Source organism: Anguilla rostrata, chromosome 11 (assembly GCF_018555375.3).
Source record: "Anguilla rostrata isolate EN2019 chromosome 11, ASM1855537v3, whole genome shotgun sequence".
Lineage (NCBI taxonomy): Eukaryota > Metazoa > Chordata > Actinopteri > Anguilliformes > Anguillidae > Anguilla > Anguilla rostrata.
Window position 1 is genome coordinate 2,757,886 of NC_057943.1, and position 11,921 is coordinate 2,769,806.

The 11,921-nt window shown below is 44.2% G+C and overlaps 1 protein-coding gene across 1 annotated transcript in view; it reads left to right on the forward strand.

The window, feature by feature from the left end:
- Positions 1-11,638, forward strand: part of LOC135235200 (uncharacterized) — a 43,251-nt gene extending 31,613 nt beyond the window's left edge. Inside the window, 5 exon segments of the mRNA XM_064300476.1 lie at positions 9,500-9,611; positions 9,700-9,779; positions 9,782-9,794; positions 10,127-10,262; positions 11,438-11,638. Of these exon segments, the coding sequence (XP_064156546.1) occupies positions 9,500-9,611; positions 9,700-9,779; positions 9,782-9,794; positions 10,127-10,262; positions 11,438-11,584 (488 nt within the window). The 3' untranslated portion in view covers positions 11,585-11,638.
- The last annotated feature ends 283 nt before the right edge of the window (positions 11,639-11,921 follow it).

Sequence of the window (11,921 nt, forward strand, 5' to 3'; positions counted from 1 at the left end):
ACGTACTCCAACAAATTATGCTGAGGCGTTTCCTTCAGCCACTGGTCCCTCAACAGGGCCAGAGGACCACGCACCGTGTGACCAAACACCAATTCCGCAGGACTGAACCCTAAAGACTCCTGCACTACCTCTCTGGATGCAAAAACCAACCAGGGAATGCCCTCTTCCCAATCCTTCCCGAGCTCCAAACAGCAAGTACGAAGCATAGTCTTAAGGGTTTGGTGAAACCTTTCTAAGGCCCCCTGGCTTCAGCATGAAAGCACTGGAGACATTATGCTTGATTTGGAGCCGTTGAAGGACTTGGGCAAAAACACGACATGAAGTTGGTTCCCTGGTCGCTTTGAATGACCCTAGGGAGGCCGAAAACAGAGAACTTTATTAATGCTTTGATAACTGCTTTTGCAGTAATCTTCCGCAGAGGGACAGCCTCTGGGAAGCGAGTAGTAGCAGCACACATGATTGTGAATAAGTCCTGATGGCCCCCTTTTGACCGTGGAAGAGGCCCAACACAATCCAGAATTATATGCTCAAAGGGCTCTCCAACTACTGGGATTGGGTAAAGGGGTGCAGGAGGAATGGTCTGGTTAGGTTTCCCGGTAACCTGACAGACATGACACGTTTTACAGAATTTCACCACATCCCGCTTTAAGCCGGGCAAAAAGAAATGCCGACGGATGCGATCATGTTTTATTAATCCCTGGATGTCCGGCTAAACCATCGTGAGCCACACTCAAAACCTCGTTTCTGTAGTTAGATGGAATTACCATCTGAGAAATTACCTTCCACTCATCAGGAACATCATGCGGCCTCCATGTCCTCATCAACATACCATCCCTAAGGAAATATCCTTGGGGCACAGTGTCAATCTCCTGATCAGGAGACACAGACTCAAACAGACACAAGGGTTGGATCAGCCTTCTGAGCAGAAATTAATTGTGCTCGAGATAGTGGCATGTCACAAATGGTGGTTCTCACAGTATCACCCTTCTCTGGAACAAGGTCTTCAGATGTCTTGACCGTGGGGAGAAAGACAGACTGAGTCAGACATTTCAGGGTGCCCAAAAAACGTCACAAAGGTCGTCAAAACACTTCCTGCAAGTCGCTAGCATCACGTTGCTTTGCCATAGCACGAGTGACAGCACATGTAGGGAAAACATCAGGATATTTCTGTTCCAACTCATCTGGACCCTCACACACACCAATGGCACAGAGACAACTTCAGGAGGAGTGTCAGATTGTCTCCAAACATTTCCACCTGCCAGATCATTCCCCAAAATAAATGTAACACCAGGCATGGGGAGGGACGGTCGCACTCCCACTACGACACTGCCAGTCACTAGGTAAGAAATTAAATCAATGCGATGTAAGGGCACATCAACAAAGCCCATCTCAAACCCTCGGATTAAAACACTAGTGCCAGTGGAGGTCTGTTCAGACAGGGGTAAAACTCCTAAGAAGGACTGAGCAGCACCTGTGTCTGAGGATACAGACTGGTGCATTTCCACCCTGCCCAGGTATTGACACAGAGCCATTCGTGAGAAATGGAGTGTAATTCTTTTGAGTACTGGAGCATTTGGATGGTGAGACATGGAATTCAGGTTCAGCAACATCACAAGTCAAAGGAGCTACCAGGCCAACAGATTTAGCACCCTGCTGTTTTTTCCTGAGACTAAAGCAATTGGAGATCCTATGTCCTGGCTTTTTGCAGTAAAAACAGACTCCATCAGGGTATTTACCCACAGGGCTAGACTTATCAGCCAGTGGCACAGATGGCACCGGGCCAGTGGAAGTGGGCTTGAAGGAACGAAAACCCCCTTGATGTCTGTCTTCTCTCATTACGATGTTTTTCCCCAAACACAATCTTATGGGTCAACACAAATTCATCAGCAAGGACGGCAGCTTCTGACACCTTGATTACTTTTTGTTCATTGAGATAAGTGGTAATGGCCTAGGCAGACCATTCTTAAACTCCTCCAGAACCATCTCACGGAGTTGTTCCTTAGTCTCAACCTTCTGAGATCGACACCACCTAACAAACAACTGCCCCTTCTCCCTTGCAAACTCCACAGAAGTGTGTTTATCCTGCTTAGCATAGCGTCGGAACTTCTGTCGGTATGCTTCAGGTACCAGGTCATATGTACGCAAGATGGCAGCCCGGACTAAATCATAAATCAGCACTGTCTTCAAATGATAAAGTTGAATATGCCTCTTGGGCCTTACCAGTAAGGACACATTGCAGCAACAAAGTCCATACATCCTTCGGCCAATTTAAAGAGGTGGCCACTCTCAAAATGAGAAGTACCCCTCTACCTCTTTCTGAAAACGGAGGAACCATACGAATGCCTACCTACCTCAAATGCAACAGGAGGGGTAGTCTTCTTGCCTTCAATATCTAACCTCTTCATCTCCAAATCTGCCTCTTTTGCTGCTAATTCTAGCCTTTTCATTTCCAATTCCCAATCAAGTAATTGTAATTTCAAAGTAACCTCAGACTCGGTGAGTCGCGAGGGGGGCTCCCGTTTAGCTGTAAGCACCCTCATGTCAGTTAGAATTGCCTTCAAAGTGTTAACAACGTTGGCTCCAAGTCATTTATCACTACTAGAAATCTCAATTTCGTAATATTCTGCCATTTTAAACAGCTGCTCTTTAGTAAATTCCTCTAGCAGGTCCTCAGAGGGATCATCAAAAACAGTAGACATCTTAAGATCTAATCCCAACCAATGCAGTCAAAAATCCTAGAACAATCAGAACCACTCACCTACGAAAACACTAACACATCAAGAGGCTAAAAAAATAGAATTGGATCAGTGCCCCAGCACCACAACAGCAGTAATAGTGTAGCAATCAACACTAAACCACCAATACCACAGGTTACACAAAAGGCTATAGTACCAAAAGGCACAAAAGGCTATAGTACCAAAGTACCAAAGCACAAGAAAAATGCGTTACAGTACAATATCAACAGTATCACAAGTAGCCTAACCATTCAGCTTTACAGCTACAGCACAAAACGCAAGTGCAGGGACAACCGAACACAAAACCACTATGAAGCAGCCAATATCAAGGCATCAATGTAAAAATTACCTAATTTTACAAGCTTACAAAGTAGTTACAAGCGATGCACAAAATTGCTACACTAGCATTGTGACTAGCACTACGAATACAACCGTTACACAATGGTAGCATCAAAACCATCCTCGGTTACACGGGAATGGATCACGAAAGTAGCTCAGATTTACTTACCGAGCGCTGATATTGCTCTCTCGGAAAAACACACGGAAGTAATTCTAACACGGCTCACAGCCACCACGGCTTGAAAGAACACGAGTCACAGTTCGCAAGTCGAAATGTGAACACGCTAAGTTTGCAGCCAGTACGAGCACGAACAAACGAACGACCATGAACATGGAAATATCACTAATTAACATGCGAACACAGCTACCGATTGCTTAATCAAACAAACTGCAAAGGTAGAAGTGTAGCAAATTTCCATACTCACACCCAAACACAACCACAAGCTCTCTCGTCCTAGCGTCCTCCGCTTGAGCAAAATCACAGGTGATACTAATCACACTAATTACAATAAGCTGAGTCACTATACGTTGACTTCCCCCAGGTCCTAACTATCTAGTAGCAACGAAAATTTAACTAAAACCTAACAGTCTTCAGTGTAGTTATCGGGCTCGAGGCGGCTTTTAAACGCAAAACCCGTGAACGCAAATGAGACCAATTGAATAGTCGCTCACGGCGAACCGGAGCGTACCCCCACCCAGAGTTAACACCAAAAATAAGAAAGGCAAAATAACAAAAGTGACAAGCCCGAAGGACATGCCCGACGACTATAATTACCTGAGGAAAAACACAGAAAACCAATAACACTCAGTTGACTCAACCTACCGCCGCACCACGCAAACGCGGAGAACTTTAATATCAAAACTGTGCTCAAGCGAGATACAAACTAGAGAGAATACATACCGGATCAGCAGATCCCGGACGAGCCCCCAATTATGTTACGATCAGCCCCTGGCCAGTCGCAACATAAACGAGAATCACGCAAAATAGTCGCAATTCAAAAATCTTTAATTAAAGAACACTACAAAAGAACACAAATGCGCAGTGTAGCCAGACTGCAGGTTGTTCTCTGAATGGAAAGAGAGAGTGAGCATCACCCAGAGGACCCCTTAAGTAGGACCCTTCCAGGTGACACCCATTTCCTATTAGGAAGACAATTAAACAAATGTCGCAACACCACATTCAGCCACTAGGGCTCAGTAATTATGAGTATCTGTACTGTGAGCATGTATGTCTATGACACCACTGACATATAATTATTTTAAAAAGACATTCCAAGAGCTCTGTGTTACTGTCATAAAGGGAGGGAAACAAGGTGCCAAAAACAGGGTGAGAAAAACTGACACAACTGCTATTCAGGAAACATTATATATACGTATATATATGTGTATTGCTTATTAATCTTTTTCTCTCTGAGCAGTTGCATTATTATGAAAAAATGTGCTTTTCAACCCCCCGTTTCATCTGTTGTTTATTTCATGCACCTTTTTAAATTAGGATTTAGAAAAGCTGCTTTTATTTGTATTTATCCTTGATAAAATGCGTCATTAATAAAATTTCATACAGGTTTTTTATCACGATGCAAATGATTTGAGTTGTCCTGTTCATGTAATTGATGATACCTGTTTATTCGCATGTTATCTGACAACCTTCAGCATGAAGAGAACACAATGAATACATGTGCACTATTAATATAATATTTCTTTTTCTGTGCGCGTGTGCTCGTCTTCTCTCCCACTCTGGTGGACTGATTCTGTTCAGGCCCCGATTTGTCCTGGAATAAGCACCTTTTCAGGTTTCTTTTTCCAGACGAGTGATTGGCTGATGGCTGTCACATGGGGATTAAAGGCCTGTCTTGAGCTGTCATCCATGAGCTTATATATATGCAGATGACTCAGAGCATGAAAATGATTGGACTAATTAATTGATTAGGAAAAAAAAGTTGAGTTAATGTTAGCATGGAATTCAGGAACAAGACGTGTTCCACACTCCTGATTAAGCTATTAAAATCAGTAAAAACATATTGGGCCTTGATGACAACCAAAATAAAAATGATACCATGTATTTTTAATGTAACTCATTGGTATGACATTTTACACACTCCTTAAATTTGGAGAATTTGTACTGGAAAGAATATGATTTGATATGTTTTTTCCCCTTTAAAACAGATGGTATTCATCAAAATATGTTTTCATAATAGTAAGCCCACAACCCTGCTCAGGATAAGCGGGTATAGATAATGGATGGATGGATGGATAATAGTAAGTGCTTAAAGAAAGCAAATAGTTGGTGACGTGTAGCCAATCTTCTTGGCGCCTTAACAGTTAAAAGAATTTGGCTTGACAGTGTTTACCACCAGGGGTCCCCAGTGAGTCACTAGCACTGGATGTCTGAAACAAGGTGGGTAGGGGTCAGATGTGTTCAACTGCACAACCAAAGAAGAGGTCAATGAGTGTTTTTTTATTCAATTTCCTTGCCGGGTGTGGATAAATAGTGGTAATCTGTATTCTTAATAGAGTTTGTAATGCCAGAATGCAATGTACTTGCGAGTCAGACCTGTGTACTTCCCTGAAAATCAAACTGGGGCGAAGAAGGTGAAGAAGAGAGTTGTTTGAAGACAGTCCTACTTCTACCCTGTTCAGCTCTGTGTTCAGCTGTGTTCAGCTGTGTTCAGCGTTCTGCAGTGTTATTTCAGCCCATTCAAGCATCGAGTGTCTGCTCACTGGACTGGCAAGCGCAGCTCACCTCGTCCAGTCCACAGGACTGCAGTGTCAATCATAAATTTGCTAACGGCCAATTAATTACTACGGTTGACGTAAACAGTCGCTAGCTAGTGTAACTCGTGGGAACAGTCAGAGACGGTTTGATAATGAGCAAATCGTCTCTAGTACATTTTTGACTACTAACCCGTGCCCATAGATTTCCACATCCGTAGCAACTGGACTGTTCTCCCGTCAGAGAAAACAAATGAGAACGTGACGCCATAAACTTTAAAATCGAAAGCAATTTCATTTTACGTTTAAAAGCTGTCGGCAACGCGAATAATATCAAATAACCAGTAATTTATTTGTTTCTGTTCCTGAAACGGAAAACGATCGGCCAAAAAGTATGTGGATCCACATGTAAAAGTTGTTTTGACAGCTGTCTCGTCAGATCGAGTGCCACTAGCGGGAAGCTCGGGTAACTACCAGAGACTGTAAAAAATATGGACAAAGCTACTGTGACGTCACCCATTGCCTCTCCGTGGGTCTGTAACAGAGACTGTAAAAAATATGGACAAAGCTACTGTGACGTCACCCATTGCCTCCCCGTGGGTCTGTAAAACACGTTTTGAAGCTCAATGGCGGGCGCGGCCATGTTCTCGATTTGGAGCCAAAACCATAGAGTTAAGCGGTCTTGTGATTTTTACAATGTGATTGACAGTCCGGTGCGGAAAAGCCCATCAACCTGAACGAACGATTGCAGAACGAACTTGAGGCTAGCTGACTGTCTGCCGTTATGTTTTAAAATATATGATCAAATGTTTACGCAGTTTAATTTCCATCCGTGACTGTACTGTGTCATGTAATCACGTTATATGTATGACATTAATAATACAATTATGTTCAGTTATCTTCAATTTATGTTTCTCGGCAAAACGAATATGCTTAGCTAGCATATCAGCTTGCCAGTGAGCTAGGTAAGCTATCCGTGGTTAGCTCACACATTAGCAATATGAACTACAGGGGAAGAACATCGACTGCACTGATGGTCAATCAATCAGAGATGTGTAGACTACTGGTGATTTGACTAGGCTAATTTTCATATAACTGTCTGGTAGACCTGCTGTTAACCAAGCAAGTTATCGTCGTAGGTTTTCGCCAGTCAGTTAATGAGCCATTAACTGCTACTACTCCATTGCCGTTTGTGGTGTTTACTTGCTGGGTGACGCTAGCTGACCGATCGTTCGCAAGTCACTTTTTAAAGAATAAAAATTAACACTGTTAGCGGTGATTAACAAATCTACCAAGTATTTTAATAACTGATCTACAGGCGTGTAAATATGACAACGCACTTTGAAGAGCAAGTTTTCCACCTGTTGCATAAAGACAAAAATAATGTACATTGAATTTCTAATTATTATTATTTTCTTGCTAGCTTCTAGCTTTGTCACATTCGTGCAGCATAGCCCAGGTAGACATTTACGGGAATGTACACGACTGACAAGCCGTCAAACACGTTTGACAGATGGAATATTTGCCGGTTAGGGTTAGCTAGCTAGTCAAATGGCTTGGTAGCCGAAGTTGCGAACTGTTTTAGCATAGGCTACTGGACTACCACATATAGCAAATAAGTGTTAGCTGATTACGCTTTCTGCCAACTAATTATTTGGTTAAGTGGGCTAAAGGAAATAGTAAAAATGACTCGGCTACCGCAAAACTTCAGAGGAGGATTATTTTATGGTCGCCTAGTGCAGCTGTAAATAGCACACGCTATAATGAAACCACTACAAAATGGGATGCCTGCATTTTCTGACTTCGCACAGGTGGACCGTGGTCGGAGCCGCAATGTCAAGGCCAAGAAACGCCACCTCCCACCCCAGTGACCACAGATTGTAGCCCCTACTGTAGCTCAGGCCTCCGCAGTAATCCGGAAGTGACGCAAGCTGTACCTCATTGGTCCAGAATAAATATTGGCACTGTGCCCAAATAACGCAATAAATCATGAAATCGACCCATGGACAGTCATAAGACGAATAAAATACACCTATTATGATTATTTGTTCTTGTGAGAAAAAATTATTGACTTTGTATTTTGATCGCATTTGTACCGTAGACTTACATGGAAACCGGATATGAAAACACCTATACTGGAGCCATCCGTAGTGGCGCTAGTGAGCAACCAGGAACTACAACACCAGGAAATGAGCTTCAAAAACGAAGTCTGGTTTTGGCCGCTTGGTAACTACACAACTGCGTCTGCAGCGGTACTTTCCAGGGGATAGTGAAAGAAAGCCAGCAGCGGAAGAAGGGGTTTCGTCTTGTTGGACACGCTGTTTAATAGGTGAGAATAACCGGGGTTATATTTCGGGGTACATTTCGTGTAAAAAATGCGGAAGGAATCGTTGCGAGCACAACGACTTTAGCCAAGATGAAGAATGAAGAAGAACGTAACGCACTTCACGTGATTAGCGAAGCTGCTGTCAAAACAAGAAACGAAACTTAAAAATGTTAGGCATACAACCGTTGTACTGAGATATTTGGACATAGCTACGAAGAAGTTTCAGTCTTCCGCATTAGGCCACAGAGCGTAGCGAAGGGGGCAGTGGCGTGAAGGTTCAGAACTACGAAACAGTTTTGGAACGAGGTGCTCACTCGATTACTGGCAGCAATGGGAGGATTGCGGGTTGGAGTCTTTCAAAATAAAAGTCCGGAACAAAAATATATTGATAGTTCTTAAAAACGAACTAATTATTTTCACTTACACAAATATGACACGCAGGCTAGAAGAGACTGTACAAATTATTTTGACAGATTATGAGGAAAAAAGTCATAAATATTGCACTAAAAGCCACACATTTACTTTTTCCAAAGTACATTATTATACCCAGTCAAATTTATGTGGTATGGATTCTTGCTGGCTTTCTCCTATGAGCTAAATAATAAAGAAAATGTACAATGGGACACATATGGTAAATGCAATTACCTTCAACTGGAAAAACTGTATACTTTGTCAGTGAGTGCAGTAGAAATAAGGTTTAGAAATGGATTAACCATCAAATACTTTTTGAAAAATCCCAGTTTCTCCCAAACCACTTGGCTACAGGCGGTCTGTTCAAATGATAAAATTGTGAAAGGACACTGCTCTCCTTTCTCTCTCTCCCTCTCCACCCCTCTGCCCTCTCCCTCTCCTCCCCCCAGTATTCGGGGATGTTGCCTGTGCTCCTCCCTCCTGTGCTGGAGGAGGTGTTTGTGAACGTTCCGCCCAAGGAGGTGGTGTGCGTGTGTCGGCTGGTGTGCCGGGAGTGGAAGGAGGTGGCCGACAGCGCCGCCTTGTGGCGGGAGAGGTGCAGGCGGGACAGGTTTCGGCCCCACGACATCACCAGACTCCCCACTGACTGGCGGCTCTTACTTCCTGTCCAAAAACAGGCGGAACCTGCTAAAGAACCCCAGCGCTGATGGTGGGTGGGGGTGGTTGGCAGTCGGCGGATGGATTGGGTGGATGGGTGGGTGATGATAAATGGATGGATTGATGGATGGGAGGAGGGGCAGTTGGCAGATGCCAGATGGATTGGGTGGATGAGGGGGTGATGGATGGATGGATGGAGGGGCAGATGGACTGGTTGGGTGAAAGAAAGAAAGAAAGAACGAAATTGAGAAAGAGGACTGCTATGATAAACCTAGAATATTTTTTTTGTTTTTCCACCTCTCCTTTTTGTGTCCTCAAGAGGGATACAACAGATGGCAGATTTTGGAGAACGGGGGCGATGAGTGGCGCATAGAGCCTTTATCTGAGCCTCCTGACGGAACGGCCACTAAGTATTTTGCTACTTCCTACGAGTGAGTATCCCGTCCGCCAAAGTGCCTGAGCTCTGCCTCTGTCCTTCTACCTCGTTGCGTTACGACATGTCTTGTGTTTTCTTTCTAGACTCTGTAAGAAGTGCCAGCTAATAGACCTGGTGAAGGAGGGATACAGTCAGTCGTTCATGGATGAGATTCAGCCTGATTTGTCATATCTGACTGGTGAGGGAACTTCCACAACGTGTGTTTATTTTCATTCTCCAAACACTGGCCACACAATGAATGCTCACCTAATGAATTACACAAGTTGTATGTGTGTGTGTATGGCGCATGGTGTGTATGTGTGTTCGGTGTGATGTATGCGTGTTGTGTGTTGTGCAGTGTGTTGGTTGTGTGTTGTGTGATGTGTTTTGCGTGGCATGCATGCGTGTATGTGTCTTGTTGTGTGTGTGTTGTGGTGTCGTGTATGTGTGTGGTTATGCGTGTATGTGTTTCTTGTATGTGTGTGTGCGTGCGTGCGGATGTGGTGTGTTTGCTGTGCTTGTGTGTGGCAGGTACGCACCCTGCTGGGACTGTGGAAGCATGTATGAGATTTGTGTGGAGCTGCTTAGCCAGAACAAGAAGGTCATCTGTAAGTTCTGTCCAGAACCCGTCTACTTTGAGCAGTGGAATGACCAGAAGTGGCAACAGGTGAGAGAGACCAGCTTTGCATGCATTTTAGTTGATTATCGTTTCATAGAAAGACTGATCTTGCTCTGAAAGATGTAGATTTAAAAGCGAAGCAGAAACATTTTGGATCTTATTCTTGACTTTTGTTATCTTTTAGAGAAAAAAGTTGGCTGCCCCACAAAGAATTTTTTTTATTTTGGAAAGAGTAACATGTTGAATCAAACCACAGATTATCCAAGGTGGACAGTGTTGCTGCTTGGCTACACATTTTCCATGTGAAAAGCCTTTTCGACCGCTGTGTGATTTAGTAACTGGGCTGGCCTTTGGGGCGAGCCGTGGGAGTTATTGCACCCTCTCAGGCATCAGCTCAGGCCAGCCCCTGCACAGGTCCACAGGATCTGTCAACACTGAATTCTAATAGCACCGATGCAAACTTGGCACACAGCACCACCCGGCCCAATCAGCTCTCCTCTCTGTCCTTAAATATGAATGGCTGAAGTAAATGAACGGTGCCTTTAGTCAGTAAATCTGAGGGATGCTTTTCCTTTCGCCTGGTGCCACTGGGCCTCTTGGGCTGCAGATTTACGGTGGCAAAGCCGTCCCGTCACCAGCTGTGGTACGGGTCTACTTTACGTTTACGGCGTTAGCAGATGGTGCTGTCCACAGAGCTACTCGCTCGGTCGTACACACACTGCAGTTACGCGGCTGGGTATTTTACTGAGCCGTTCAGGTTAGGGACACACCAGGGACCCCGCTCTGTAGCCCTGGAGTAGCCAGCACAGGCCCACTAATCATTACTCTGTCGTGCTCTTTAAGGGCCAACAGGCCATCGCCGTTTTTCTGTGATACGTGCTGTGATTTTGAGTTTTACATGCTGTGATTTTGAGTTTTACGTGCTGTGATTTGTGTTTATGTTTGAGTGTTTTGCTTGTGTTCAGATATTGTTTGTGATTTGTGTGTGTTTATTGATGCTTGGAGTTAGTTAAGGTGGCACCAACCAGTTAAATCTACAATTTATTGAATTTTAAATAAACTAGGGGAAACACAGCCAATTGGCAATTAAAAAACACATTTGTTTTAATGACAAATCTCAGGAGCAGAGCAAAAAGCATACCGATAGGTCTGTTATCTGCTCATGACCCCCTGACCCCCCGACCCCTGACCCCGAGCCCCTGCTGCCTGCCCTGCGTTTTCAGATGACCCACGTGTTCCGGGACTACGGGCAGGGCGTGCGTTTCGTCAGGTTCTGTCACGGGGGGAAGGACACGCAGTACTGGAAGGGCTGGTTTGGGATCCGGGTCACCAACAGCAGCGTGGAGATCTGCCCCTCAGCGCCTGTCTGAGTTTGGGCCACACCACAGGCTCAATTCCCTGGTTGGACACTCTTGAGCCTGTCACTGAACCTGCACAGCTTCAGTATATATATCCACCTGTATAAATGGATGCGATGTAAATGTAAGTCACTCTGGATAAGAGCGTTCGCTAAATGCCTGTAATGTCTGACAGACTGCAAGGTCACAGTGGTCCAGTGCACTTTGGTGAGGAACCATCGGTAATCATGAAGAAAAAAAAGTATACTGTATGAGTATCTGTACTATGAACATGAAAGAATTAGTATGAAAGAATGTGCTTTTCAATCACCAATTTCATCTGTTTATTTCATACACCTTTTTAATTAGG